The sequence below is a fragment of the Astatotilapia calliptera genome, chromosome 4 (genome assembly GCF_900246225.1).
Source record: "Astatotilapia calliptera chromosome 4, fAstCal1.2, whole genome shotgun sequence".
Taxonomy (NCBI): domain Eukaryota; kingdom Metazoa; phylum Chordata; class Actinopteri; order Cichliformes; family Cichlidae; genus Astatotilapia; species Astatotilapia calliptera.
The window spans coordinates 26,162,800-26,186,359 of NC_039305.1; the positions used below are offsets into that span (position 1 = coordinate 26,162,800).

General features: G+C 44.2%; 4 protein-coding genes across 4 annotated transcripts; 3 read left to right on the forward strand and 1 right to left on the reverse strand.

The window, feature by feature from the left end:
* Positions 1–5,354: 5,354 nt before the first annotated feature.
* Positions 5,355–10,232, forward strand: mcm5 (minichromosome maintenance complex component 5). The gene is made up of 16 exons (XM_026165790.1): positions 5,355–5,722; positions 6,456–6,582; positions 6,671–6,799; positions 6,893–7,065; positions 7,148–7,303; positions 7,387–7,556; positions 7,645–7,816; positions 7,907–8,018; positions 8,109–8,252; positions 8,372–8,437; positions 8,520–8,696; positions 8,784–8,896; positions 8,999–9,127; positions 9,238–9,380; positions 9,541–9,668; positions 9,878–10,232. Exons 1-16 carry the CDS (start codon positions 5,550–5,552, stop codon positions 9,977–9,979), a joined length of 2,214 nt encoding a protein of 737 aa, XP_026021575.1. The 5' UTR covers positions 5,355–5,549; the 3' UTR covers positions 9,980–10,232.
* hmox1a (heme oxygenase 1a) lies at positions 10,233–12,404 on the reverse strand. Its single transcript, XM_026165827.1, has 6 exons — positions 12,296–12,404; positions 12,170–12,219; positions 11,954–12,065; positions 11,644–11,859; positions 11,283–11,555; positions 10,233–11,109 (listed from the first exon to the last, which is right to left on the reverse strand). The coding sequence occupies exons 2-6, from the start codon at positions 12,217–12,219 to the stop codon at positions 10,945–10,947; spliced, it is 816 nt and encodes a 271-aa protein (XP_026021612.1). The 5' UTR covers positions 12,296–12,404; the 3' UTR covers positions 10,233–10,944.
* A 1,360-nt stretch (positions 12,405–13,764) lies between these two features.
* On the forward strand, positions 13,765–16,609 carry LOC113021245 (piggyBac transposable element-derived protein 4). Its single transcript, XM_026165796.1, has 2 exons — positions 13,765–14,062; positions 14,777–16,609. Exons 1-2 carry the CDS (start codon positions 13,929–13,931, stop codon positions 16,455–16,457), a joined length of 1,815 nt encoding a protein of 604 aa, XP_026021581.1. The 5' UTR covers positions 13,765–13,928; the 3' UTR covers positions 16,458–16,609.
* A 993-nt stretch (positions 16,610–17,602) lies between these two features.
* On the forward strand, positions 17,603–23,471 carry foxred2 (FAD-dependent oxidoreductase domain containing 2). The gene is made up of 10 exons (XM_026165795.1): positions 17,603–17,789; positions 18,849–19,066; positions 19,165–19,470; positions 19,555–19,806; positions 19,889–20,197; positions 20,289–20,455; positions 20,633–20,798; positions 21,806–22,032; positions 22,120–22,290; positions 22,653–23,471. The coding sequence occupies exons 2-10, from the start codon at positions 18,852–18,854 to the stop codon at positions 22,883–22,885; spliced, it is 2,046 nt and encodes a 681-aa protein (XP_026021580.1). The 5' UTR covers positions 17,603–17,789; positions 18,849–18,851; the 3' UTR covers positions 22,886–23,471.
* The last annotated feature ends 89 nt before the right edge of the window (positions 23,472–23,560 follow it).

Here is a 23,560-nt window from a genome sequence, read left to right on the forward strand (position 1 = left end):
GTGGAGGCAAGCTACAGTTGTAGCCACAGTTGCCACTGACAGAAGCGAGGCTGCCATATCGCACCATCGGCCCTTCTCGCCAACACCAGTAGGCGGTAGGTGAAGTGTCTTGCCCAAAGACACAACGACCGAGACTGTCCGAGCCGGGGCTCGAACCGGCAACCTTCCGGCTCCCATTGAAATTTGTATAACCTATTTAAAATCTAAAACTTAAAATTGTCCGTAGCCTACTGTTGTTACCACTGTCCTGTTTGTAGTGATGTATCTCTTGACAGTCGACCAGTTGGATGGAAAGCTTCAGTTCATCATAAGGCTTCATCTCAACATCACTAGTGTGCAGGCAGGAGTGGTGAAATGGAGGACCCAATGTGCAGACTGTGGAGACAAACGTGAACTCAAACAGCTTTAATGCTAAACTCAAACAGAACAAAACTTAGGCTGCGTTCACACTGCAGGCGAAAGCGCATCAAAAATCGACTTTGACCCTGTGCGACCCATATCCGATCATGGTGTGACAGTGTGAACAGCACAAATCCGATGTTTTCAAATCCGACCTGGGTCACTTTCATATGTGGTACTGAATCCGATACAAATCTGATGTTTTAGAAAGCGACTGCTGTTTGAATGGTCATCTCGCATTAAATCTGTCTTTTACGTCACTGACACAAGACAGACGCCAATTATCAGCGCCCAAGAAGACATCGCGAACGCTTCCGGGCCATCCAGTATAGATGTTAGTGAAACTGTTGGGAAGACAGCGTTGGAGAAACGTGAACATTTTATTTGTACTGTATAATCTGCAGATTCTGACAGAAATCTGCAACTATCCTTTGAAGCACCGCTCCTCTCTAAAACAGCAATAAGGATAATTATTAGGCCATATGTAAATAGCACAATAACTTTATAACTTAAAACAAAATTGAGAAATGTAAAGTCCGAAACAAGTCTTTATATTAAAGCCATCAGTCAAACAATACTGTTTGGTTTGGGTCTAAACAGAGCGCGTTGTGTGTGACGTCTGATTTTGCGCTGTTACGGCCCTAGCAGGGCCTCCTCCTGAAGGTGCCTGTGTGGGCGTGTCCCACCACCTCTTCTGCCTGAGGTGCCACCTTTCCCTGTAACACAGCTGACTCACATCAGTAATTAAAAGTATTTAAGCCCAGGGAAAGGTGAGCTCTGGGCCAGAGTGCCATTTTGTGTGGTGTTTCCAGCTAGTGAGTTGTGTGTTGTGGTTTCCAGCTAGTGAGCTGTGCTTTCCTTTTGACTTTTTGCTTTATTTGACCAACGCCTGAGTTTTGTTTGTGTTTTATGGTGATAACGGCTTGTCCGTCTCTTTTAGTTGACTTACTTCAATAAAACTGTTTTATTTAAACTGTTTCGCCTCCTTGACTCCTTTTTCTGACCCGGTCACTTTTGTTACTTCCCCCTCACCGCCTAGACCCCCCCAGGGGAACGTAACAGCGCATGCGGACCGCTTTGAGCGTTTTCACCTGCAGTGTGAAAGTAGCCGCAGGCAGGCCACACCGCATACATGATGGTAGATCACAACATGGACACAGAGAAACACAGGGCTTAAATACACAGAGGAGCAATCAGGGAATGGGAAACAGGACGGAAACACAGCTGGGGCAAATCAGGCCTAACGAGACAGGGGAAGCAAAACCAGACACATTAACATAAGACATGGACCTTCAAAGTAAAACAGGAAACATAACACAGAAATGCAGACTTGGCACAGGGATACAGCAGACAGGGGAGACAGCAACTATGGATCACAGACAGAAAACCAGAACACTAAAACTCTAACAAAACCCACACAAATAACCTAAACTAAGAATAATCCTATGACCTATAAGGCAAAGCTAGAATATAATGAAATAAACAAAATCAAAGAACCAAAAACACAAAACACTGGGTCGACGACCCTGGCAGCCTAACACTTGTACCCAGAATGGTGCACACAGGCTACAGAACTAACACACTGTTTTCATCATTAACACACTACCACTCAAAATGTAAAACACATGTTGCAACCTCTTCTTCTGCTTTTTGCTAGACTGAATACAGCTTCATCCATGAAGATGTATTCATGAGGCCTAACCATTGAGTCAAGCTCAAAGATTCTCTTTACACAACAAACTAATTTTAGTTCTGTAAATGAAATAGTATAATGTATACATGTGCTATGTATACAAGTATACTTATGGTATTTTGGTATTTTGTTTAGAATTGAAGGAAGGCCACATGAGGGTGCTCACACCAGGAGACACTTATTGTGGATATGGTCCATCAGAATAATGCAATTTGACTGCGTGAAATGCAGCAAGAGAATGTAAAAGACAACATACATGTTGAATCTAGCAAAAAGGAGAAGAAAAGGTCGCAATGTCGTAGGTCAACGTGCCATTATTGAACTGCCTGGCCAGCGTGGTGGAACTGTAACTACGGTATCTGTGCTGCCATCAGCAGCTATGGGGTTCTCCACAGTCATGTTACTGTTGGGCTGTACAACAATGAACTTATAGTAACATTCCCAGATGGTCTACGGGATGCTTTGCTTGATTAGAGAGATCGCGAGCAGGCAGAGCATCCCATATCATTTGGGCCAATGTGAGCTTTCACTGAAGTCCAAGAATATGCAATTGGTTTCACAATGAACAGCATTTTATCAATGTGTTTCTTCCACCGCAATCTCCCTTTTTGAACCCTATTGAGGAGTTTTTCTCAGCATGGAGATTGAAAGTATAAGACCGAAACCCTTACAGGAAAATCTACTTCAAGCATTGAATGGAGCTTGTGGTGAGATAGCAGTGGAATCTTGCCAGAGCTGGATTCGGCATGCTAAACGATTCTTTCCTCGCTGCCTTGCAAGAGAGCCCATAGCATGTAATGTGGATGAAGTCCTGTGGCCTGACCCAGCACAGAGGCGTGATGCTGAGTCTTTAATTAGTAGGGCACTACTGCTGAAAAGCAGTTAAACAGCATCTTCAATGTTATTAGAAAAGAGTTGTTATCCAGTAGTTTAAGATTTAAAAAAATTGCTTTATTTATTAATTTTAGGGTTTGTTTCATTTTTTGCGCTACATTAGAAAACATCAAAATAGCATTGTCATTTTTGTTATTTGTGTTTTGTAATCTTTATAAAAGCCTAGAAAAAACACCTTTTAATCTTTTGTATATGGCGAGGTGCTGTGGGCACCTAAGTCTTTGATAGTGTAGAATTTTCAAGTCAATACCATGGTTGCATCTACTGAAAATCTCAGTGACCTTGACTTCAAGGTCAGAGGTCAACCTTTCTGAAAATCAGAGGAGTTTTACATTTATAATACAGGTATGTCTACTAGGAGGCTGAATGGAAGCACTATATATTTATAAACAATCAAAAACAACAATTATTACACAATTTATTTCCAATTTGTATGGAATTTATTTCTGTAAACGTGGTGTTTTAGGTCTGATTGAAGGACTGATGTGATGGTAAGGTGTCCGCTGCTGCGCTTTGAAGATTGGTAGGCTTTCTTTTTTTTAATTTTCACAAGAATTGCTACTTCCCCTAGAGTTTTAGCCACTCCAACAATCAGAAGATTTCCCTATGAGCAAGCATTTAGCGACAGTGGGAAGGAAAAACTCCCTTTAAAAAGGAAGAAACCTTCAACAGAGCCAGGCTCAGGAAGGGACAGCCCTCTGCCACGACTGGTTGGGGTGGGGGGAGTGAAAATTTAAAAAAAAAAGCCAAAGTGATCATTATTGCAGCAGCTTAATTAATTTTTGCAGTATAATTTGCTGTTAATGTCATTTTCCAACCCCAGTTTGTGTTTTTATCACTTTTGTCCAGGGTGGAAGATGCCATGCTGGAGACTGATTCAGTATGGTCTTTCAATGTTGATACATGGGAACCTGTTAGAGAGGCCAGGGCTGAAAAAGGGATGCCGGAGAACCTGAGAGGGTGTTATCCGCTGGTGTGCATCCAAGGCCAACATCTGTTTAATTAGGCTGACAAATAAGCGTTGGCCAGCTTCTGGTCCTCGTCTAAACATCATTATTTGTTCGAGGTCATCCAGACGTGTAAGTATTATGTATCTTGTCTCCAGGGATTCATGTCCTGTCCCTGGAACAGAGCCTTTAAATTGTTCTTCCGTCTTAAATGTCCAGCGCTGTTGTTTGTATTTGTCTCCAATGAAATAGTTTTCAGTGTACACGCCAGAGACTAGCACATGATCTGGTGGCTGACCCTGAGTCTCTATGATGAATTTCAGATAATCATAGTCATTCTCCGAAGGGTAGAGTGGCACCCCTGTAGCAAGCTCCACAGCCACCAGCCCCAGAGACCACATGTCACTTGCTTCGTTATAAGGAAGGCCAAGCATAACCTCAGGTGCACAGTAACCAACCATTCCCACACAGTCACCAGGCATCACTGCAGACGCAGGACATGCGAGGCCAAAGTCTATAAGTTTGACTTTGATGGGAGACTCATGGCGGTTTACAACCATGATGGTTGTTACACAATCATACCAAAACTCTGTCCTAATAGTTTCCACTTTCTCTTTTGTATCAGACATACTGAGACAATATTCGGGATAAATAACCATGAAAACAATTTATTTATTAAGTTTAGAGGTTTACACATCACATCATTATAATCATTGAGCCTATCTGACTTTAATCGTCCACTTGATGGCGCAGTAGAGCCAATGAATCGTCACAGTGCTTCGAACCATGAGTCGACCAGTTGGATGGAAAGCTTCAGTTCATCACAAGGCTTCATCTCACCATCACTAATGAAAGCTCTTATAATTTGGCTGCTATTAGAGACCATTGATTTAGGCTCTCTTTGGTTACTACGTGGATCTTTTTTCAGACAAATTAATGAAAAAAAATATAATAAATGGAAAAACAGAGTACAAATGTGGACAGTTAACTGGATATTACAGCGCGATTTCTGCTGCCCCGCCCTCTCGCTCAGTCGCTTAATGCCTGAGCTCGGATCATACCAATATCAGGGGGGATTCACGCACAGTCGTAAATTCCCACAGTGTGCACTACGTGCTTCGAATATTGTGTTTACTTTTTGTTTTATACAGTTGTCAGCCAGGCATCTAACTATGAAAAAATTACACTCCAAAAGACCCCGGGCTTCTGACAAAACAACCCGGGCTTAAGCCCAGTAAGCCACCCCCACGCTCCGCCCCTGCTCCCCACGCTTCCCTCTACCCTCCTCCTGCTGTCTTTTTCGCGCCATCAGTGCTCACAAGCTCCACCTTTACTTTGACAACCCACCTCCGAGGAGCCACGCCGACCAATAGCTATGCACGGCCTTTCCTATCAGCCAATCAGAGTGCCGGAGATGACGCCACGCAGAGGCGGCTCGCGGGAAAGTGAAGGGAAGGAGTTCAGTTTTTCCCGCGAAAGAGACGCCGCAAGGAGGCTTTGTGTGCGGCACCTTACATCCTGCTTAGTTCTTACTAAGAAGAAAAAGTTGTTTTTGTCTGGGTTTGCTTCCTTACACTCCGCTTTCTTCGTGTCTTTTGCGATCTGGTTCATTCAGCATGTCTGGCTTTGACGACCCAGGAGTGTACTACAGTGACAGCTTCGGAGGTGGAGAGGGCCCCGGCGGGGACGAAGGTGGACAGAAGCGGATCCAGATCAAGAAGCGGTTCCGTGAGTTCTTGCGACAATTCAGAGTGGGGACCGACCGCACCGGCTTCACCTATAAATACAGGTACGGTAACAGCGATCGCACCGTGCTGTTGTTTGTTACACAGCCGCACCCTGAGTGTTCAGGATCTGATCTCAATATGGGTAATATAGCTAATAAGAACTGTCTTTGTTACAAAGTTACTGTTGAGATTATTTTTTTTAAAGTGCTCATTAGTCTGGCAGGAGGCCTAAATACAGGGGCTGCTGAATTTGTGGAAAATGTAGACTCTAGCACAGAGGTGTTAAACATAAGGCCCGAGGGCCAAAATCGGCCCGACGAAGACTCCAGTGTAGCCCAAGGAAAGGCTTTGGAAAATGTGAAGGAGTGTGTAAATGTTGGACTTTTAACTATATTTTTTTATCAGTTTTACAGCTTTTCTTGTGAATAAAGACCTCCCCCATGGTCATCCATTCTATACCAAAGTAATAGCTAAACAGTTAAATGACTAAATTGAACTTTTCTGTCTACTATCTGGTTTTGTTTTACAGTGGATCAATGATAAAAAAAAAAGGGGAAAAAGGAAACTGCTCTGGCCAACTTAAGATTAAAGTAGGATGTATGTGGCTGATGAGTTTGACATCCCTGCTCTAGCACGTCTTGAGCTTCATAACATGTAGAGACCAACAGTAGTTATATTTGTGATCCTTTTGTGAAGCATCTGAATCATTTGCCATTAAAGCTCTAAATGTGCCAATTTTGGGCTCATCCAGCCTATGAATTTGCATTATTTTCACTTGTACCTAAATTCAACTAGAGATGAGCTGAAGCGACACTACACCTTGGGAGAGTACTGGCTGGAGGTGGAGATGGAGGACCTCGCCAGCTTCGATGAGGATCTGTCAGACTGTCTTTACAAGCTGCCGACTGAGAACCTGCCTCTGGTGAGCATGTCACACCGCACAAACTCCGTCCCGGTGGGCGATCCATCTGTCCGACGCATTTGTCTGAAGGTCTGCTTTTAATTTACAGCTGGAGGAAGCCGCAAAGGAGGTGGCCGATGAGGTGACCCGTCCCCGGCCTGTCGGGGAAGAGGCTGTGCAGGACATCCAGGTCACGTTGAAGAGCGACGCTCATCACGCATCCATCCGCAGCCTCAAGGTACTCTCAGGCCTCTTTGTGTGTCATACTGTAGGAGTTACTGACAGGTTGATCACACTTTTTCTTGTTTTTTTCTTTTTCTGTCCACTGCAGTCTGAGCAGGTGTCTCGTCTGGTGAAGGTGCACGGCATCATCATCTCTGCCACGGCGGTCAAAGCCAAGGCCACCAAGGTGTGTCTGCAGTGTCGCGGCTGCCGCGCCGTCATCCCCAACATCCCCCTGCCTCCAGGGCTGCAGGGTTATGCCCTGCCGCGCAAGTGCAACTCGTGAGTATTATGATGGGGTAACGTCCCTCCGCTCGAGTTCCTCACCCAGAATCACCTTTAACGAGGCTCCCTCTTTTCTCAGTGAGAGTGCTGGCAGGGTAAAGTGTCCTGTGGACCCTTACTTCATCATCCCAGACCGCTGCGTTTGCGTCGACTTCCAGACACTTCGCCTGCAGGAGTCCCCGGATGCTGTACCGCACGGAGAGATGCCCCGTCACCTGCAGCTCTACTGCGACAGGTAAGCACCTGTGTGACTGACACTGAGCTTTTTCTGCTGCTGTGCTGCTTTTACACTCGTGCTTTTTCCCACCTGTCTCTCAGGTATCTGTGTGACCGCGTGGTCCCAGGAAACAGGGTGACCATCATGGGTATTTACTCCATCAAAAAGATGGCTGCACCAAAAGCCAAAGGCAAAGAGAGAGGGGTTGGCGTGGGTATTCGTGCGTCCTATCTGCGAGTGGTCGGTATCCAGATGGACACAGAAGGCGCAGGTGAAGAGGTTTTGCATTAAGACGTGGGTGTGATGCATTTCAGGCGAGCAGAGCTGGCTTTAAGTGTGGATATTTTTTCCTTTTTTAGGCCGTGGTGCCACTGGATCCGTCTCCCCACAGGAAGAGGAGGAACTGAGGGCACTGGCTGCTTCTCCTAACGTCTACAACTCTCTGTCACAGTCTATAGCGCCATCCATCTATGGCAGCGATGATGTGAAAAAGGCCATTACCTGTCTGCTGTTTGGAGGTTCAAGAAAGAGGTGAGCTTTAAGCGCAATACATAGATACCCACCTTTATTGTAAAAGTCCCTGACTTACCCAGCAGTGCTTTCGTTTTCTGTCCTCTGCAGGCTGCCTGATGGTCTCACTCGTAGAGGTGACATCAACCTGCTGATGCTGGGTGATCCCGGCACAGCCAAGTCTCAGCTGCTGAAGTTTGTTGAGAGATGCTCGCCCATCGGGGTAAGTAATCCTGAATGGATTGTCGTCACTATGACAAATCCGGTGTAAACCCCTCACACTGATCCTGAACCTCGACTCTGTCCCCTGTAGGTCTACACCTCCGGTAAGGGCAGCAGCGCGGCCGGTCTGACTGCCTCCGTGCTCAGGGACCCCAGCACCCGAGGATTCATCATGGAGGGGGGAGCCATGGTGCTGGCCGACGGCGGGGTCGTGTGCATCGACGAGTTTGACAAGGTAAAAACGAAGCAGCACAAGTTGCTAAGTTGCAAACAAGAATTCAAACTTGGCACAAAATAAACTATCAGTTGATCTCCGGCCTCATTATTAAAGATAACACTGTGTTTGTTGTCCAGATGAGAGAGGATGACAGAGTGGCGATCCACGAGGCCATGGAGCAGCAGACCATCTCCATCGCTAAGGTATCGCCTCTTTGTGCATTTAAGGAAAGTAAAATGCAGTCGCTGTGTTGAAGGCAAGCTAACACGTGGGCTCTCCTCCCAGGCTGGCATCACCACCACCCTGAACTCTCGCTGCTCTGTGCTGGCAGCAGCCAACTCCGTGTACGGCCGCTGGGACGACACAAAGGGCGAAGACAACATCGACTTCATGCCCACCATCCTGTCCCGTTTCGATATGATCTTCATCATCAAGGACCAGCACGACCAGCAGAGAGACATGGTAAGGAGGCCGAAGGTCTGCGGCGTTAAACCCTCGTGTGGTTGGAGCTGTTACAGAGTGTAACTGTTTGAACGCGTCTGTTTACAGACGCTGGCTCGCCACGTGATGAACGTCCACCTCAGCGCGCAGACGCAGACCGAGGGTGTCGAGGGCGAGATCACGCTGACCACATTTAAGAAATACATCGCTTATGCAAGAACGTAAGTGTCCTGGAGTTCATATATTAGTTTGATTGCACACACTGTCATGTACTTAGTTTAAAAAATAAATAATAATAATAATAATAATTTGCCCATTTACAGTAAGTGTGGTCCTCGGCTGTCTGCTGCAGCTGCTGAGAAGCTAAAAAACAGATACGTGGTGATGAGGAGCGGAGCACGAGAGCACGAGAGGGAGAGCGACAAAAGAGCCTCCATCCCCATCACAGTCAGGTAGATTTTTATTTATTTTAATAAATGATCATGTAAATGCGTCTTTTTACCCCAACTTAAGTACTTGGATCTTCTCGCTTCATCGTCTGTCTGATGTTTCGGGTTTTCAGGCAGCTGGAGGCCGTCGTGCGCATCGCAGAGTCGCTGGCTAAGATGAAGCTGCAGGCAGTGGCTGGAGAAGAGGAGGTGGATGAGGCCCTGAGGCTCTTCCAGGTTTCCACGCTGGACGCTGCACTGTCTGGCAGCCTTTCAGGTGGGCGTTGGTCATGTTTTTGGGTCTAGTGGATAGATCTACCTCATTAAACTGAACCATATTAGCTATTCCATTAAAGAATCTTTTGTTTTTGTTTTTAATTTGCTGGAAGCCAAGTGTTAAGCCTCAGCTAAGCATGCCAACCACATTTTGTGTCCAGGAGCGGAAGGCTTCACTTCTCAGGAGGACCAGGAAATGATCTCTCGCATCGAGAAGCAGCTGAAGAGACGCTTCGCCATCGGCTCGCAAGTGTCAGAGCACAGCATCATACAGGACTTCACCAAACAGGTGAGAATATCAACCTGGGGACACAACAGTGATTTGACTCTGTGCCCAGCTTGTGTTTCGTGTTCCATTGGGATGATTACAGGAATAGTGTTCAGTTCTCTTTTGTCAGTCATGTAAAAACAGACCTCAGAAACATTTTTTACATGCCTGACAAAAGAATCAGTTTTGGTCTGGGTCCTGTTAGTGACCTCTTTCTGTCCTTCCTGCAGAAATATCCAGAGCACGCCATCTACAAAGTCCTCCACCTGATGTTAAGGAGGGGGGAGCTTCAGCACCGCATGCAGAGAAAAGTGCTCTACAGAGTCAAGTAGAGAAAAGTGCTCTATGAGATAACCATATTGTTGTTGTTGTAAATAGTTTTCATTTGTGGTGTTATGTTTGCCAGAATAGTGTCTCATCTCAGCTGTAGCTCTGTACAGCAGGATGCATGCCAACAGGGTGGATGAAGAGTCACTGCTAAGATGGTCCTAGTGCTTTGTATCAAGCTAAAGATGTTACTTAATGTCTGCATACCGTGTTTAAAAAAAAATAAATAACAATAAAGTATTGAAATTCACATTAAAATGTTGAGAGTATTTCTTTTTTTTTTTTATTAAACAGATCATAAACAGAGACACGATTTGATGAATATACACAAATGACAAGTAAAATCACTGCTTTGGCTTGGAGTTGACAGATTGTCAGTCACGATTTCTCTTTCAGAGCCAAACTGAGTAAAGTGCAAAATGTGCATGTCACACACTGTATATAAAAGATGGATGGAGCCTTTGTAATCCCACTCACTGGTTAGTGACGCCTCAAGTCTTGCAACATCACAAAATGCAATTTATATTCTGCAAGAACCATCGACGGTGCAAAATATGGTTGTAGCTTCTGGGTTTGGAATGTGAAGCCAAGGTGGAAGCACCTTTTAAAACTACAATCTCTTCAGTCACCACCAGGGGGCGACACAAACAACCTTTCATGACTTTGCTAAACACTTTCCGGACTTTTCTGTGGTCCTGATCACTGGTTTGAGGTCATATTCAGAAGAAAATTGAGTCATTTTTTTAAATTAAGAGAATTCCAAGAGGAACAACTAGGTGATGTAACAATAGCTCTTTTCATCTTTATCTGTATGCCTTAAACTGGTGATTGAGACCATGAACCTTCAAGACTTCCTTTTAAAATCATTCATACGTATTCTCCTGTTTGCCTTCATTTTTCAAACCCAGAAGCTAAAGCCATGTCTTATGTACAATCTATGATTCACAACCAGTATAAGTACAGGTAGAGCCTACAAAGCATACATTCCCACTCCAATAGTGGCCAGCGCAACACACAGTCCCACGGTGAACTGTACGATGGATGACGACGGGAGGACGGCCGCTGAGGATCTGTCTTTGTGCTGGTCCGCAGTTTCTGTTGCAACACTCAGCATTTTCTGCAAGTCATCAAAAACCTACGAGGAAACAAGGGGTTAAAAAAAGGGATTAGCGTGTTGGCAGCATTTTGGCTCTACATGCATTAGCTTCAGTTCCTCTTTCAGCTGAGTTCACTGAGAACTGTGGAGCAATTCTTGGTGTCATTTTTGGTCAGGGCTTGCACAGAAAAATTCGTCCTGAGGTCTCTCACCTGTATGTTCAGCTCAAAGGCCTGCACGGCCTCCTCCAGCACCGCGGCCTTCTCCTTCTCCGTCAGCTCGATGCTGTTCATCCGGCTCCTGTACAGCTGCTTGAAACGGTTGGGGCTGCTCACACCGGGGAAGTGGAAGAAGGAAAGCCCCTCTTTGCTGCTCAGACCGAGAGATTTCTGGGTAATCTTTCCCAGCACTTGTCCCCCTGAGAGATCACCGAGGTAGCGAGTGTAGGCGTGGGCCACTAGAAGCTCTGGGTTCTCTCTGCCGATCTGAGAATGTAAGAAGGGGGAAGTGTTGCGCTGGTTCTTGTGCACTCTGAGTTATGAATCATGAATCACGTCAAAACGCGGTGCTCACCTGTCGCAGTCTCTGGCTGTATCTCTGTGTGGCTGCAGGGACGATCACTCTTTTCCTCCACTCTGATCCAAAGAAATGCTCCAGGTCTCTTTCCAGTGATTCCACACGGGAAAGCTCCTGAGGGAAGTAAATTGGTGCAACGGCTGGATCGGAAGCATTCCTGTCCATCTCATCTTCCAGAGCCCTGTAGATCTCGTAGAGGGAGCACAGCAGGACCTAAAAGACGCATAAAGATAGACATCCACTTATAAGAAAAAAAAGAAAAGGAACAGAAAGTGGTTTGTGTATCCAGCCACTGTGCACACTTCACCTTATACTGAACCAGAGTGATCTCTCCCTTTTGGTAACTCAGCATCAGCTGTGTGTTTTCAGCCCTCACGTGGTTGTCCTTAGTGGCTGCTTTAATCTGCTCTGATAAATCGCTGAGGCCAGAAGGGAAACACAGAAAGGGAGCAATCATTCAACATGTCCTAAAATGTCTTTAAGTGCAAAAGCTGCGAATTTCCAGTAAAGTGATCTCCCATACCTGCCGACTTCTCCTGTCTCATTCTTTCTCGCACTCTTCATCGTGTCCATCTGTTCAAATGGTTTCATTGGTTTAGTATAGGTACACAAAATGTAAGAGTATACATATATAATGCATTTCACTCACATTCAGTAAAGTGTAGTTGAGTCTTCGATCCTTAGAGCTGGCGGCTGTCAGCGTGTCCGGTCAGTTCCTCTGAACGGTTGCTCCTCAGTGCATGGCCTCTCAGCTCCCTCCCTCCTCTTATATACAGCTGTGAAGCTCCAGCTGCTGAGTCAAATGAGAAGTGTGATTGCTGAGTCATGCTTCACATGACAGGGGAGATGTGGACACAGCAGCAATATCAGAAAACATGACGAGGCATTAAAGCTTATTTTCTTGAATCATGTTTGAGCTGGCTTTGGCTACATGTGGCTACAGAGTCCTTATGGAGAAACAAAGTAGCATGTAATGTATTCTCAAAACCTGTAGCTATTATCTGTCAATTGTTAGCATTTTTTTTGTAGTTGTTTTTTGTTTTTTTCCATTTAAAAAAACATCTATTAACAGGGGACAGAACAAGAGGTTTTGAACTTAATGTCACAAGAAGCTACACCAAGAAGCCCCAAAAAGACGAGGAGCTTATTGGCTCCAAGTTTGCCTCGCAATATAAGGGCCCCCCGAAAAAATCTGCTGGCTGTATAACTTCTAATAGTTTAGAAGTACATTTTTGTAATTTGTTCATGTAAAAAGTGTGTAGTAACTCTTGTATAGCTACAACACTGAAAGGCACAATCAAGCTTTATACACTACTGTGCAAAACCACTTTACTTCCAAGGAGACAGACTTTCTTAGTATTATTTCAGTAGTTCTCCAGGCTTTCTGCAGGTCTTTAAAAGCTGTTCTTCTTTACACATTGTCTGCTTTTTCACTTATTTTCAGTCCAGTCCTGTTACCTGACTGTATTCAGAGGATTTTCTTTTTTTTAAAGTAAGCAACTTAACACTGATACCTTAAAGATTTGAGCATCTAGCTCAAACTGTGAACCATTTTTGCATCTGCATAACACAGACAGCTTTGAAATTGTATCTGTAGACACTTTGTTACAAGCAAAAAATGAGTGGCAATATATCTTATGACGTGAGAAATATAAATTTTAAATCTTTGCTTCGATGTTTCATCAATATATACAGATGAGGTTGTATTTAAACAGGAAACTAAGCTCTGTGGATATTTGGTAGCTCTAAAACATTAAAATTCAAGGCTGAAAGCAAAGACAACAAGACAACAAGCAAACTTTCGCACATATGAGTATCTTCTTATCCATGACGTCCGCTACCCAATCAAAAGCTAGCAGAACTGCATCGCTCTATATGACCACTCAATGACAATGAACAAAATTTGGCAAAACGTTGCCTAGAAATAATTAAAAATACATTTTAAAGTAAATTAAGTTATTTCAGAAAGATAAATTAGTTTTAATAATTTAAAGGGAGAACTTTCCATTTGGATGTATTACACACAGACATATAAAGTAGTGAACTGCTGACTAAAAGCTGTTTTAGCCGAGAACAAAACATCTGTACCATTTTTTTTAGGGAACTTTACCGGAAGTGATGTCAGAACAAAGCAGTCCCTGCCAATTGAAAATTTACCGCCAATAACTGCGCAGAAGAAAAAAAGAGAAAAAACGAAGAGGAAACAATAACTACTTCACTTTCGTGACGCCAAAGACTCTCTTCACGCGAGGAGTTGTGTCTTTTAAAAAAAAAAATCCTGGATGGCTACGATGGCTTCCGACGACGAAGCTGCTCCTGAACTGCTTGAAAGCGAGGACGGAGGAGAGTCTGGCGCAGAAAGTTTCCTCACGGAGGACGAACTAGCTTACGACGAGGGGCTCGATCCAGCGGAAGAGTAAGTATACTGTATTTACAAGCTAATGCAGCTTTAGTACGGGCAGAGTTTGATGGTGTTTAGAGCAAGACTGCAGGTATAAAAACCTGCAGACCGTAAGCCAGCCATATAAAATATTTAAAAATATATTTTTTAAAGTACGTTAATATATTCAGAGAGAGCTGTGATTGCATGATAATGCACAGGACAGATTTTTGCACTTGGAGAAAACTCATGAATACATAAATGAGGAGTAGAAATGGCATAATATGTAAGTATGGTATGACACGTGACGTGTGGCAGGAATAAATAATAAAATGAAGTTTTTAAGTGGTTATAACACAGTTGATGGCAGTAGATCAACATGTGCTTAATTGTGTAGGTGTATTTTAGGGGTTTGGGTCAGTGAAATGAACTGATGAAATGAGTGCTATGTTCTTTACTTGCACCTTTGGACTTTATCTGGTCACACTGTGTGTGTGTGTCTGTGGGTGGGTGGGACGGTGGGGGTTAGGGTTTTAGCCATAGTCTTCATAGTACACATTCTTGTGGGGGATGGGGCCTTCCAGGCACAGGATATAAGCAAACCTACACTACAGGTTTAAGTCTGGATGGGTTGGAGGAACAGCATCAGGCAATTTCAACCATTCTTTATAGTTTATACTGCGAAACATTTGAACCACAAAAACACTGGCCTGAGATAAATGACCATAATACTTATTCTGTTTCTTTCAGTTATGATGATCAACAGGATGGGCACACAGAGCCTTGCACCTCTGGTGAAGAAGATGCCAACCACTCTGCTTATTGTGAAGAAGACGGTTCTTCACTCAGTGTAACGAGAGGCCATAAAAGAAAAAGATCTCCACATTCAACAGCCAAATCCTGGAAAACAGAGAACGATCCAGACATTTGTCCGCCGCCTAACAGGTTCGTCCCAGCCCGACCACCCGGACATCAATTGAATTCAAACAACAAACACATGCCGCTGGACCTCTTCAAGCTGTTTCTCAGCAATGAAGCCATTTCAACTCTTTGTGAGAACACAAACAAACAAGCAGCCAAAAACATTGGAAAAGGCAAAAAGTATTCATGGACTGACCTCGACGTCCCAGAGTTCCTAAATTATGTCGGACTCACTTTCTTCTTTTCACTGGTGAAACTGGATAACATCTGTGACTACTGGAAAAAGAACACGATATTCAGTGTGCTGTTTCCGGCTGACGTCATGTCACAGGACAGGTATCGGGTGATATCTTGGAACATCCACATGAGTGATCCCGAGGAAGATGTTGAGAATGACAGGCAGAAGGGAACGCCGCAATACGACCATCTGTTTCGATTGAACCCCCTAATGGACACCATCAAACACGCCTGCAATACGTTTTACCACCCTAGGCAGAAGCTTCTGATTGATGAGAGGACAATAGTGAGGAAGAACCACGCTGGAATGATTCAGAAAGGGACAGCAAAACCAAACAAGTTGGGTTTCAAACTCTTTGTTCTGTCTGACAGCAGCAACGGTTACATCTTGGACTTTGCTGTGTACACTGGAAAGTCACGGTTTGAGTCAGGCACTGGGCTTGCATACGACTCTGTTATGACCCTGATAAAGTCTGCACACCTGGGCAGTGGTTATAACCTGTTTCTGGACAGTTTCTACACCAGTCCAAAACTCTTTAGAGACCTGCTGAGCCTCAATGTTGGAGCGTGTGGAACATACAGAGACAACAGGAGAGGCTGCCCAACCACACATTCAAATGCTCTGACAAAAAAGGATCCCAAAGGCACCCTGAGGTGGATCCGCGAACCTCCTGTGGTTTATGTGAAGTGGAAGGACTTCTGTGAGGTCAGCATCTGCTCTACAGTCCACCAGGCGTTCTCTGGACACACCGTGGAGAGGAGAGTGAAAAGTGAGGATGGCAAGTCGACCGTCGGATTCATTCCATGCCCGACACCTGTCATGGAATATAACAAGTACATGGGAGGTGCTGATATGTTAGAACAGTTGACACAATCCTACTCTGTGCACCACAAAACATCACGCTGGTACCGTTTACTGTTCTTACACTTCCTGGAGATTGCAGCCACCAACAGCTTCCTGCTTCACAAGGAGCTCTGCAGAGAGAAACACGAGGAACCCATGACTCACAGGGCCTTCCTGGAGGAGCTGACTGCCCAGCTGTGTGGCGTAACAGTCGCCGTCCCCCCTACCAAAGGCCCGAGTGGCCACCTCCCCGTGCCGATCTCCAACCAACCCGATGCAAGCAAGAGGGCCTCGTACGGACGAAGGACCTGCGTGCAGTGCAGGCTGATAAAGAAGGAATATCAGTCTACCCCCTGGAAGTGTAGGGAGTGCGATGTGGCCCTGTGTCTTATTGCAGACAGGAACTGCTTCGAGGCGTGGCACGAATAATGTCGAGATTAAAAAAAAAAAGCAGGAAGGAAGGACTTATGTGAAATCAGTGTAAACAGTTATTTCTCTGTTTCTTGGATTGCTTTTTTACCCTTAAAAAACAACTCACGTTCTTTAATTTTGTGTTCTGAAATAAAGTTTTCTCACTTTCAGTAGATGCTTGGTTGTTGGTCTTTATGCACGGCAGCACACATAGTTTCCCAAAATGTTTATATACAGTAATATTGATTAAACCAGCCACAGAGGTAATATTGATTACACATAGCTGAAATTTTTTAAGTATTTCTATATTAACTTGTTTTTAAATATACAATCATATCAATTATCTAAAAACTATACATGTTATTTTGAAATTTTAAAATATATAAATCAACAGATAAGCAGTGCTTAAATTTATAAGACCACCCAATGTAAGGCCTATGCCACAGCTGCCCTAAATTACCAGGTTTTTTTCAATACGTCTTGTTGGCTATAAAATGCCAGTGCTGCTCAGTCACGTGGACATTGTTACGGCCAATGTGTGACCCACCTGCCACTGGGACACAACTTCAACCTCAGAGCAGTAAATTTAGGTCAGAGTAATGAGTAATATCACAAACTAACCTGTTCTTGCTACCGGTTTTAATACAATGTTTATATAGATAAATATATGTATATAAAAATGTAACTGTACATACTTGTTAGCGTTTTCAAACTGAATTTGTTATCACTTAAGCCTGCAGTACGTTCGCTGTCCACCAGGGGGCCCTGGCCCACACTGCTGGAAAAGCAGTTACAGATAAAGCTACCCAGCAGTGTGTAGCTGTATAATTAAAGTGCTTTATTCATTAAAGAATAATAATGATGCAATAATTTAGCGTATATTATTCCAAATAGGGGGCACACTGCATCATGAGTACTTTTGCTGTATGGAAGTGTATTATGATGCTAAAATGTTTGTACTTTTACTTACTCCAGATTATGACTTATAGCTAATTGTCTAAGCACGTTTTATTATTTATTTTTTTAGATAAAGTTATATCAGACACATTTTGTTATTCCAAACTGTATTTATGTAACTGTTGAGTAATTCCCCATTATAAGAACGAGTCTTTCCTTCCTTTCTCGCCTGCTCCGGTCGTAAACACGCCCCCTGATGCACGCTCCCCTCCATTGGTGTTTGTCATCCGGGGGCGAACTGGGCTGTGCCAGTGGATTTGTGGAGGACTGCTGCTCTCTCTCGCACAGAGAAATCTGTGTAAGATGCAGGACAGTAAACATGTGGCAGCCGTGACCGGATCGACACGCGGTGAACTCCAGATGCTGCGCGTGAAGGATCGAGCCATTTGAAAGGTGAGGTGTGAGGTCTCCGTGTTTGACGACGTTAGCTGTTCTCACATCTGGTTGAGCGGGCGAAGGCAGTGGCTGCATCCTCGACGGAGTGATATAACATCGGCTGGAGAGTTCACGGAGAGCCCGGGATCCCCTGCGGACCCTACACCTGTGTCTCTTAGCACGGTTCTACTCGCTTCAGCCCTACTAATTATCGCCTTGGGTTCCCTTTAGGTTTTATACCGAATACGTTTATGTGGCTTCATGTGGAGCTCCTGCATGGAGCCCGTTCTCCCAAATACCTACGCAGGCTGGGCTCGGACACAGTTAACTTGACCAAACTTGTTCGATATTTTTACATGACAAATACGTTTTATCATAAAATCCAGACTTGTTCTGTTTATAACAATCCAGGTAGTATTGAAAATTGTTCATTTATTGAAATAGGTTGGTTTTGTGTGGGCAGGTGGCACATAGGGAGGACGCAAGAGGAAGATGATAAATCAAAATGTTCGATGATAAAAAATACAGTGTAGAAAACTGGTTTGGATAAAATTTGTACGATTTTTAGGTTCAGATGTAGTGCCGTGCCCTTATACATATGGATTACATCAAGTGGGACTGCACTGCACAAGAACCTGTAAACAGCTTTGTATTGGAACTGATGATACACCACAGTTGGCTAAAGAAAACTGGAAAAGTGTTGCCTGCACTGATGGGTCTCAGTTTATGCCTCAGCATTCAGAAGGCGCGGTGAGAATTGGAAATAAACAACATGATCCCTCCTGCCTAGTGCTAACGGTTTTGTGGTGTGATGGATATTGTCTTTGGGCCCCTTAGTAGCTGCTGAGCATTACTTAAATGTCATATCCTACCTGACTGATGTTGCTGTCCGTGTCCATTCCTTTATGACCCATCTTCTGACGGCTGCTTCCAGCAGGATAACACAGGATAACAAATCATGTCGCAAATAATCTCAAAAGGGTTTAAAAGTCTAATGTTTCATTGTTATTACCTATATATTCATCGTGTTAATATATATATATTTTTTTACTTCCATCATTGCCTCATATTCATCAGGTTATGGATCCGAGCCTTCCTTCTGTCATCCTTTTCATCCTGATTGGCTATGTTTTAAGCTCTTTTGATAACCGCCACCACAATGTCACCCGCCGGTACGACTACTGCGTGCTTGGAGCCGGCCCCGCAGGACTGCAGATGGGATATTTCCTCTCCAAGGCCAGGAGAAACTATGTCATCTTGGAGAGGAACTCGGGACCTGGCAGCTTCTTCAACAAGTAAGGAACTTTGGGCGAGCTTTCAACATAACACACGCGTTATCCTCCCGTATAAACTCTGAGGGACGTCTTCTCTGCTTTGTTTTGTGCATGGCAAGGTATCCCAGGCACAGGAAGCTCATCAGCATCAATAAGATCTACACCGGAAGGGGGAACCGAGAGTTCAACCTGCGCCACGACTGGAACTCGCTGCTGAGCGATAAACCTGACCTCCTCTTCAAGAGGGTCAGCGATGACTTTTACCCGCCCGCTGACGCCTTCCCTCAGTACCTGTCCTTGTTTGTGGGGGAGCTAGGGTTGAGGGTACAGTATGGTGTTGATGTTGGGAGGATCAGGGCAGTGCAGTCTGCAACGGGAAGACACTACATCCTGACTGACCAACATGCGTCAGACTACACGTGCAGGTATTTTGTCTCTTGATGATCCTCGGAGGAGAAATTTGCATTGGTTTGGATTGTTCTGTTGCACTCTTGTCCTCTCTCCATCAGCGTCCTCCTGGTAGCCACGGGCCTGTGGGTTCCTCACACAGTGGACTTTGTCGGTGCAGACCTGGTTGAGGGCTATGAGTCCATCTCCACTAACCCCGACGACTACAAGGACCAGGCCGTGCTCATTCTGGGAAAGGGAAACTCTGCTTTTGAAACAGCCCAGAGCATCTTAGGAAGAGCGAGTCGGGTGCACATGCTCAGTTCCAGCCCCGTTCGCCTTGCGTGGCAAACGCATTACGTGGGAGATCTCAGGTAAAATAAAGGATGGTTTCAAAACAATCATTACTTATTATGTCCCATTTTATTTCTTAAACCTGCTCCCCTGCTTATCCAGAGCTGTGAATAATGAGCTGATAGATACGTATCAGCTGAAGTCCCTCGATGGGCTGGCGGAGGCCCGTCTGGAGAAGATCGTTATCGCTCAACAAAAGGAGGAAGGCAAGAGGAGACTGGGTGGAAAGAAGAAAGAGAAAAGGAAACAGCTGTATCTCACGTTAAATAAGTACATGCACAGTAGGAACAGTTTTGATGCGACACAGGAAGAACTGCCGGGGCATCACATCGACAACTTCCCCATGCGAAAACCCTATGATCGAGTCATCCGATGCCTCGGATTCCGGTTCAACTTCAGCATATTTGACAGGTGAAGGCTGATGTTACGTGCTCTTCTTATTCTATCTAAGCACAATATGTAAGATAAGCCTGCTCATATCGTATTAAAAAATTCTCCTCAGCTCCGCCTGCCCACCGAACAGTGAAAATGCCAAAGGGAGGTTGCCTGAGTTGACGCCCTGGTACGAAGGGAAGAACACCCCGGGTTTGTTCGTGCTGGGAACTGCATCTCACTCCAGAGACTATCGCTCATCTGCTGGCGGCTTTGTGCATGGATTCCGTTACACAGGTGACAGACTGCTGTTGTTTTGTGACATTTTGAAATTCCCGTCACCGTTTGTTAAAGGCACCGTGGCATCAGATGATCTATTGCAAATGTAGTTGGTACGACAGAAAAGTGAATTTTGTGCCAGTTCGACCTGTGATCAGGATGATTTTAACATGAACTGTGTTTTGTCTAACACAGCACGAGCTGTACATCGTTTACTTGAACACCGTTACCACAGGAACGCGTGGCCATCAACACAACTGTTGGCAACACATTTGCAGTCGTGGATTCTGAAGCGGGTCGACGAGGCCTCGGGGCCATACCAGATGTTTGAGGTGCTTGGAGATGTCATACTTCTTCGAGGGTAAGTATTTATTGCATGCTTGCTTGTTCCAGCTGTTCTCTTTTTTCCACTCTTGCTCATTCATGCTTATTAGGTTACATGTCCTGATAGTCTCAGAATTCATACTGACTTTTGGGGGGAGCAGCTAACTTTTTGGGGCATCCCTTGTAGTCAAAGGCCACTTTTACAAGTAATAAGTATGCAGTCTAAAACATGGGTATCCATGATCTGATTCTACCTTCCAAAAATTGCAGCACTGTTCCAGTTTTCTGTTGGCAAATTCTGGTAAGCTTGTGTAATCTTTTCCTCAGTTTCCTGTTCAGGAGTGGCAACGTTTTTCTTCTGCTGCTGTAGCCCATTTGCTTCAAGTTTTTACATGCTGTGCATTAAGAGATGCTCATCTACATATCTTGGTTGTTACAAGTGGTTATTTGAGTTACTGTTGTCATCCTATCGGCTTAAAGCAGCATCAACAAGGCATTTTTAGCCAGAGAACAGCTGCTCACTGGACATTTTCTTTAAACCCTAGAGATGGTAATGTGGGGAAAATCCTAGTAGATCAATACTTTCTCAAACACTCAGTCTCAAACACTCTGACACCAGCAACAATGCGATGTTCAAAGTCACTTAAATCACATTTCTTCCACATTCTGTTGCTCAGTTTGAATTGTGGGAGCTCAAAGTGATCATGTCTACATGCCTAAGTTGCATTGTCAAACAAATGTGCTTGTATTGTTGAGAAAATGTTTTTATCCTTGATTCTAATCTGCTGTTTAGCCTGTTTTACACTGCTGGAGCTGCAGCTACTAGAACAGAATACCTGTTTAATCAAATACATTCATTTCACTCTGATCTTCGAACAAACTAAATTGATGTCCAGTTCCTTCAATATTAGGCAGTTATTGTCCTTCTTTGCCAGAAGAGTAAAGTCTCCAAACTATGACACCGCCTTACATCATCACAAGAAACAAAGCTGCAGTTGTTGATATTCATTATATATTTTATTCTCCTTTCTACTTGACTCTAAGGTCTCACTGTGAATACTTGGAAGAGTTTCCACTCCAGGCCCTGCCTCAGCTCTCCTCTCTTTCTGGCCACGATGTCTCCATGCATGGACTAATAGTTGTAGTCATGCAATATGGGAAGAAGAAAATAGACTATCTGGGGCGCAGCAGGGCAGAAACAGAGTGGACTAATGCTTGGAAATCCAACTTTCTTCACCCTGTTTTATACTACTATAAAACACTACCTTCTGGTGAGTAGGAATGGTGTCACCATCAAAAAAAGATTCGCTGTATACTTGACAGGGAAAAAATAAAATGTGATCTTTTTTCCCCCCCAGTGGAAGAAATGAAGCTACGTCCCAACGGCTGGCCTTTACCGCGCCCCCAAGCCATTCATCACATAGTGGAGGACTTCCTCACAGAATGGGACGCTCCAATATCTCACATCCAGCCACTGCGACGCTTCCTGGAGCACTGTCTCCAGACTGACCTCAGGGCCTTCTATGCAGGTAATGCACACATTAACAGCTTATCTGGAAAAAAAGAATGGTATGTTCCTACTTTTTCAGTTTTTAAATTTTCCAGAGAAACACGTCTAAGAGAAGAAGTACACCTGTGAATAAAGCATGCTTTCAGTTTATGTTTAGGTAGCTCCTCTGCACTGTGTTGGCAATGGTATTGAAGAAGATAATAGTGAAGGTAATAATAGTAAAAATCACTTTCAGAAAGACATCTACTGTAATTTAATGTATTCCCTGTGTAATCCATTGTTCTAAATTTAAATGGAATTAAGAAATGATCAGACAAATAACATGACTTCTTTCAGCAGCTGGCGGATTGACTCATTCCCTTCTGTCCTCCGGTTTTTCAGAATCCTGCTTCCACTTATCCCTCACCCACCGCATGCCACCACTGTTTTGCCAGCAGGGATACCTGAAGCAGCAGGGGATCCCTCGCAACAGCCAGCTGCGACAGCGCGTTCATGACGCAGGACTGACGCACACCGAGCAAGACGTAGGCACATCCGATGCTGACTCGACATTTCCAAATTACCTGGCACCAGCTGGAGCATCCGTATCTTCAGGACTGAAACTTGACTTATGATTGTTTTACCTAAGCGTGCAGCATGCACCTGTAAGATTTTTCAGAATTGCTACCTCCAGCACTTGCAGTCATTACCTCCACGAGGCCAAATCTTTTTTGGACAGAATGCCATCCTACAGATCTGTGTTTCACAACCTGTTTACCGGCTTGAAACAAAGCAGTTTTTCTTAGAGAGTTCTGCTGCTTGATTGTTTCAACCAAAGACTAATTCTCCCTTCTTTATGTTATTAGTATTCAAAGTATTAAATAAAACAAAGAACTACAATTATCCTTTATTATATCACGTTGATATATTTCCTATTCTCTAAGCTGACTGCTGATGCTTTAGATATATCATGTGACCATCATTGGGAGTCAAGACCTGCAGATTGGAAACCACTGCTCATCACTTTAGGGAGAGGTACGCTGTCCCATAAAAGCTCCCAAGTAATTATTTTCACAAGTGTTTGTATACAGGATGTTGTGTGTTATTTTCATATCATGCAGATCTATATATCATGTAAAGCTCTACAGGTGGAGGGTGGGTATCACAAATATTTATGCATAAAAATTATGGTAAATGATTAAACAAACATCAAAAAGGAAACTCTAGTTATTTTTGTTTTTTTTTATTTTATTTAAATTATTGGCTTTTGGGTAACATTAGTGCATTTCTCAGTGCGCATGCCCAGCGCA

Bases quoted from the DNA above. Each gene is read 5' to 3' on its own strand.
- LOC113021245 (XM_026165796.1), top strand. From the start codon at position 13,929: ATGGCTACGATGGCTTCCGACGACGAAGCTGCTCCTGAACTGCTTGAA. The intron at 14,063-14,776 runs GTAAGTATACTG...TGTTTCTTTCAG, and splicing joins GGGCTCGATCCAGCGGAAGA to TTATGATGATCAACAGGATG.
- mcm5 (XM_026165790.1), top strand. From the start codon at position 5,550: ATGTCTGGCTTTGACGACCCAGGAGTGTACTACAGTGACAGCTTCGGA. The intron at 7,066-7,147 runs GTGAGTATTATG...CTCTTTTCTCAG, and splicing joins CTGCCGCGCAAGTGCAACTC to TGAGAGTGCTGGCAGGGTAA. The intron at 9,128-9,237 runs GTAGATTTTTAT...TCGGGTTTTCAG, and splicing joins TCCATCCCCATCACAGTCAG to GCAGCTGGAGGCCGTCGTGC.
- hmox1a (XM_026165827.1), bottom strand. From the start codon at position 12,219: ATGGACACGATGAAGAGTGCGAGAAAGAATGAGACAGGAGAAGTCGGC. The intron at 11,860-11,953 runs GTGAAGTGTGCA...TGCGTCTTTTAG, and splicing joins TCACTCTGGTTCAGTATAAG to GTCCTGCTGTGCTCCCTCTA. The intron at 11,556-11,643 runs GTGAGCACCGCG...TTACATTCTCAG, and splicing joins ACAGCCAGAGACTGCGACAG to ATCGGCAGAGAGAACCCAGA.
- foxred2 (XM_026165795.1), top strand. From the start codon at position 18,852: ATGGATCCGAGCCTTCCTTCTGTCATCCTTTTCATCCTGATTGGCTAT. The intron at 19,471-19,554 runs GTATTTTGTCTC...TCTCTCCATCAG, and splicing joins GCGTCAGACTACACGTGCAG to CGTCCTCCTGGTAGCCACGG. The intron at 19,807-19,888 runs GTAAAATAAAGG...CTGCTTATCCAG, and splicing joins CATTACGTGGGAGATCTCAG to AGCTGTGAATAATGAGCTGA.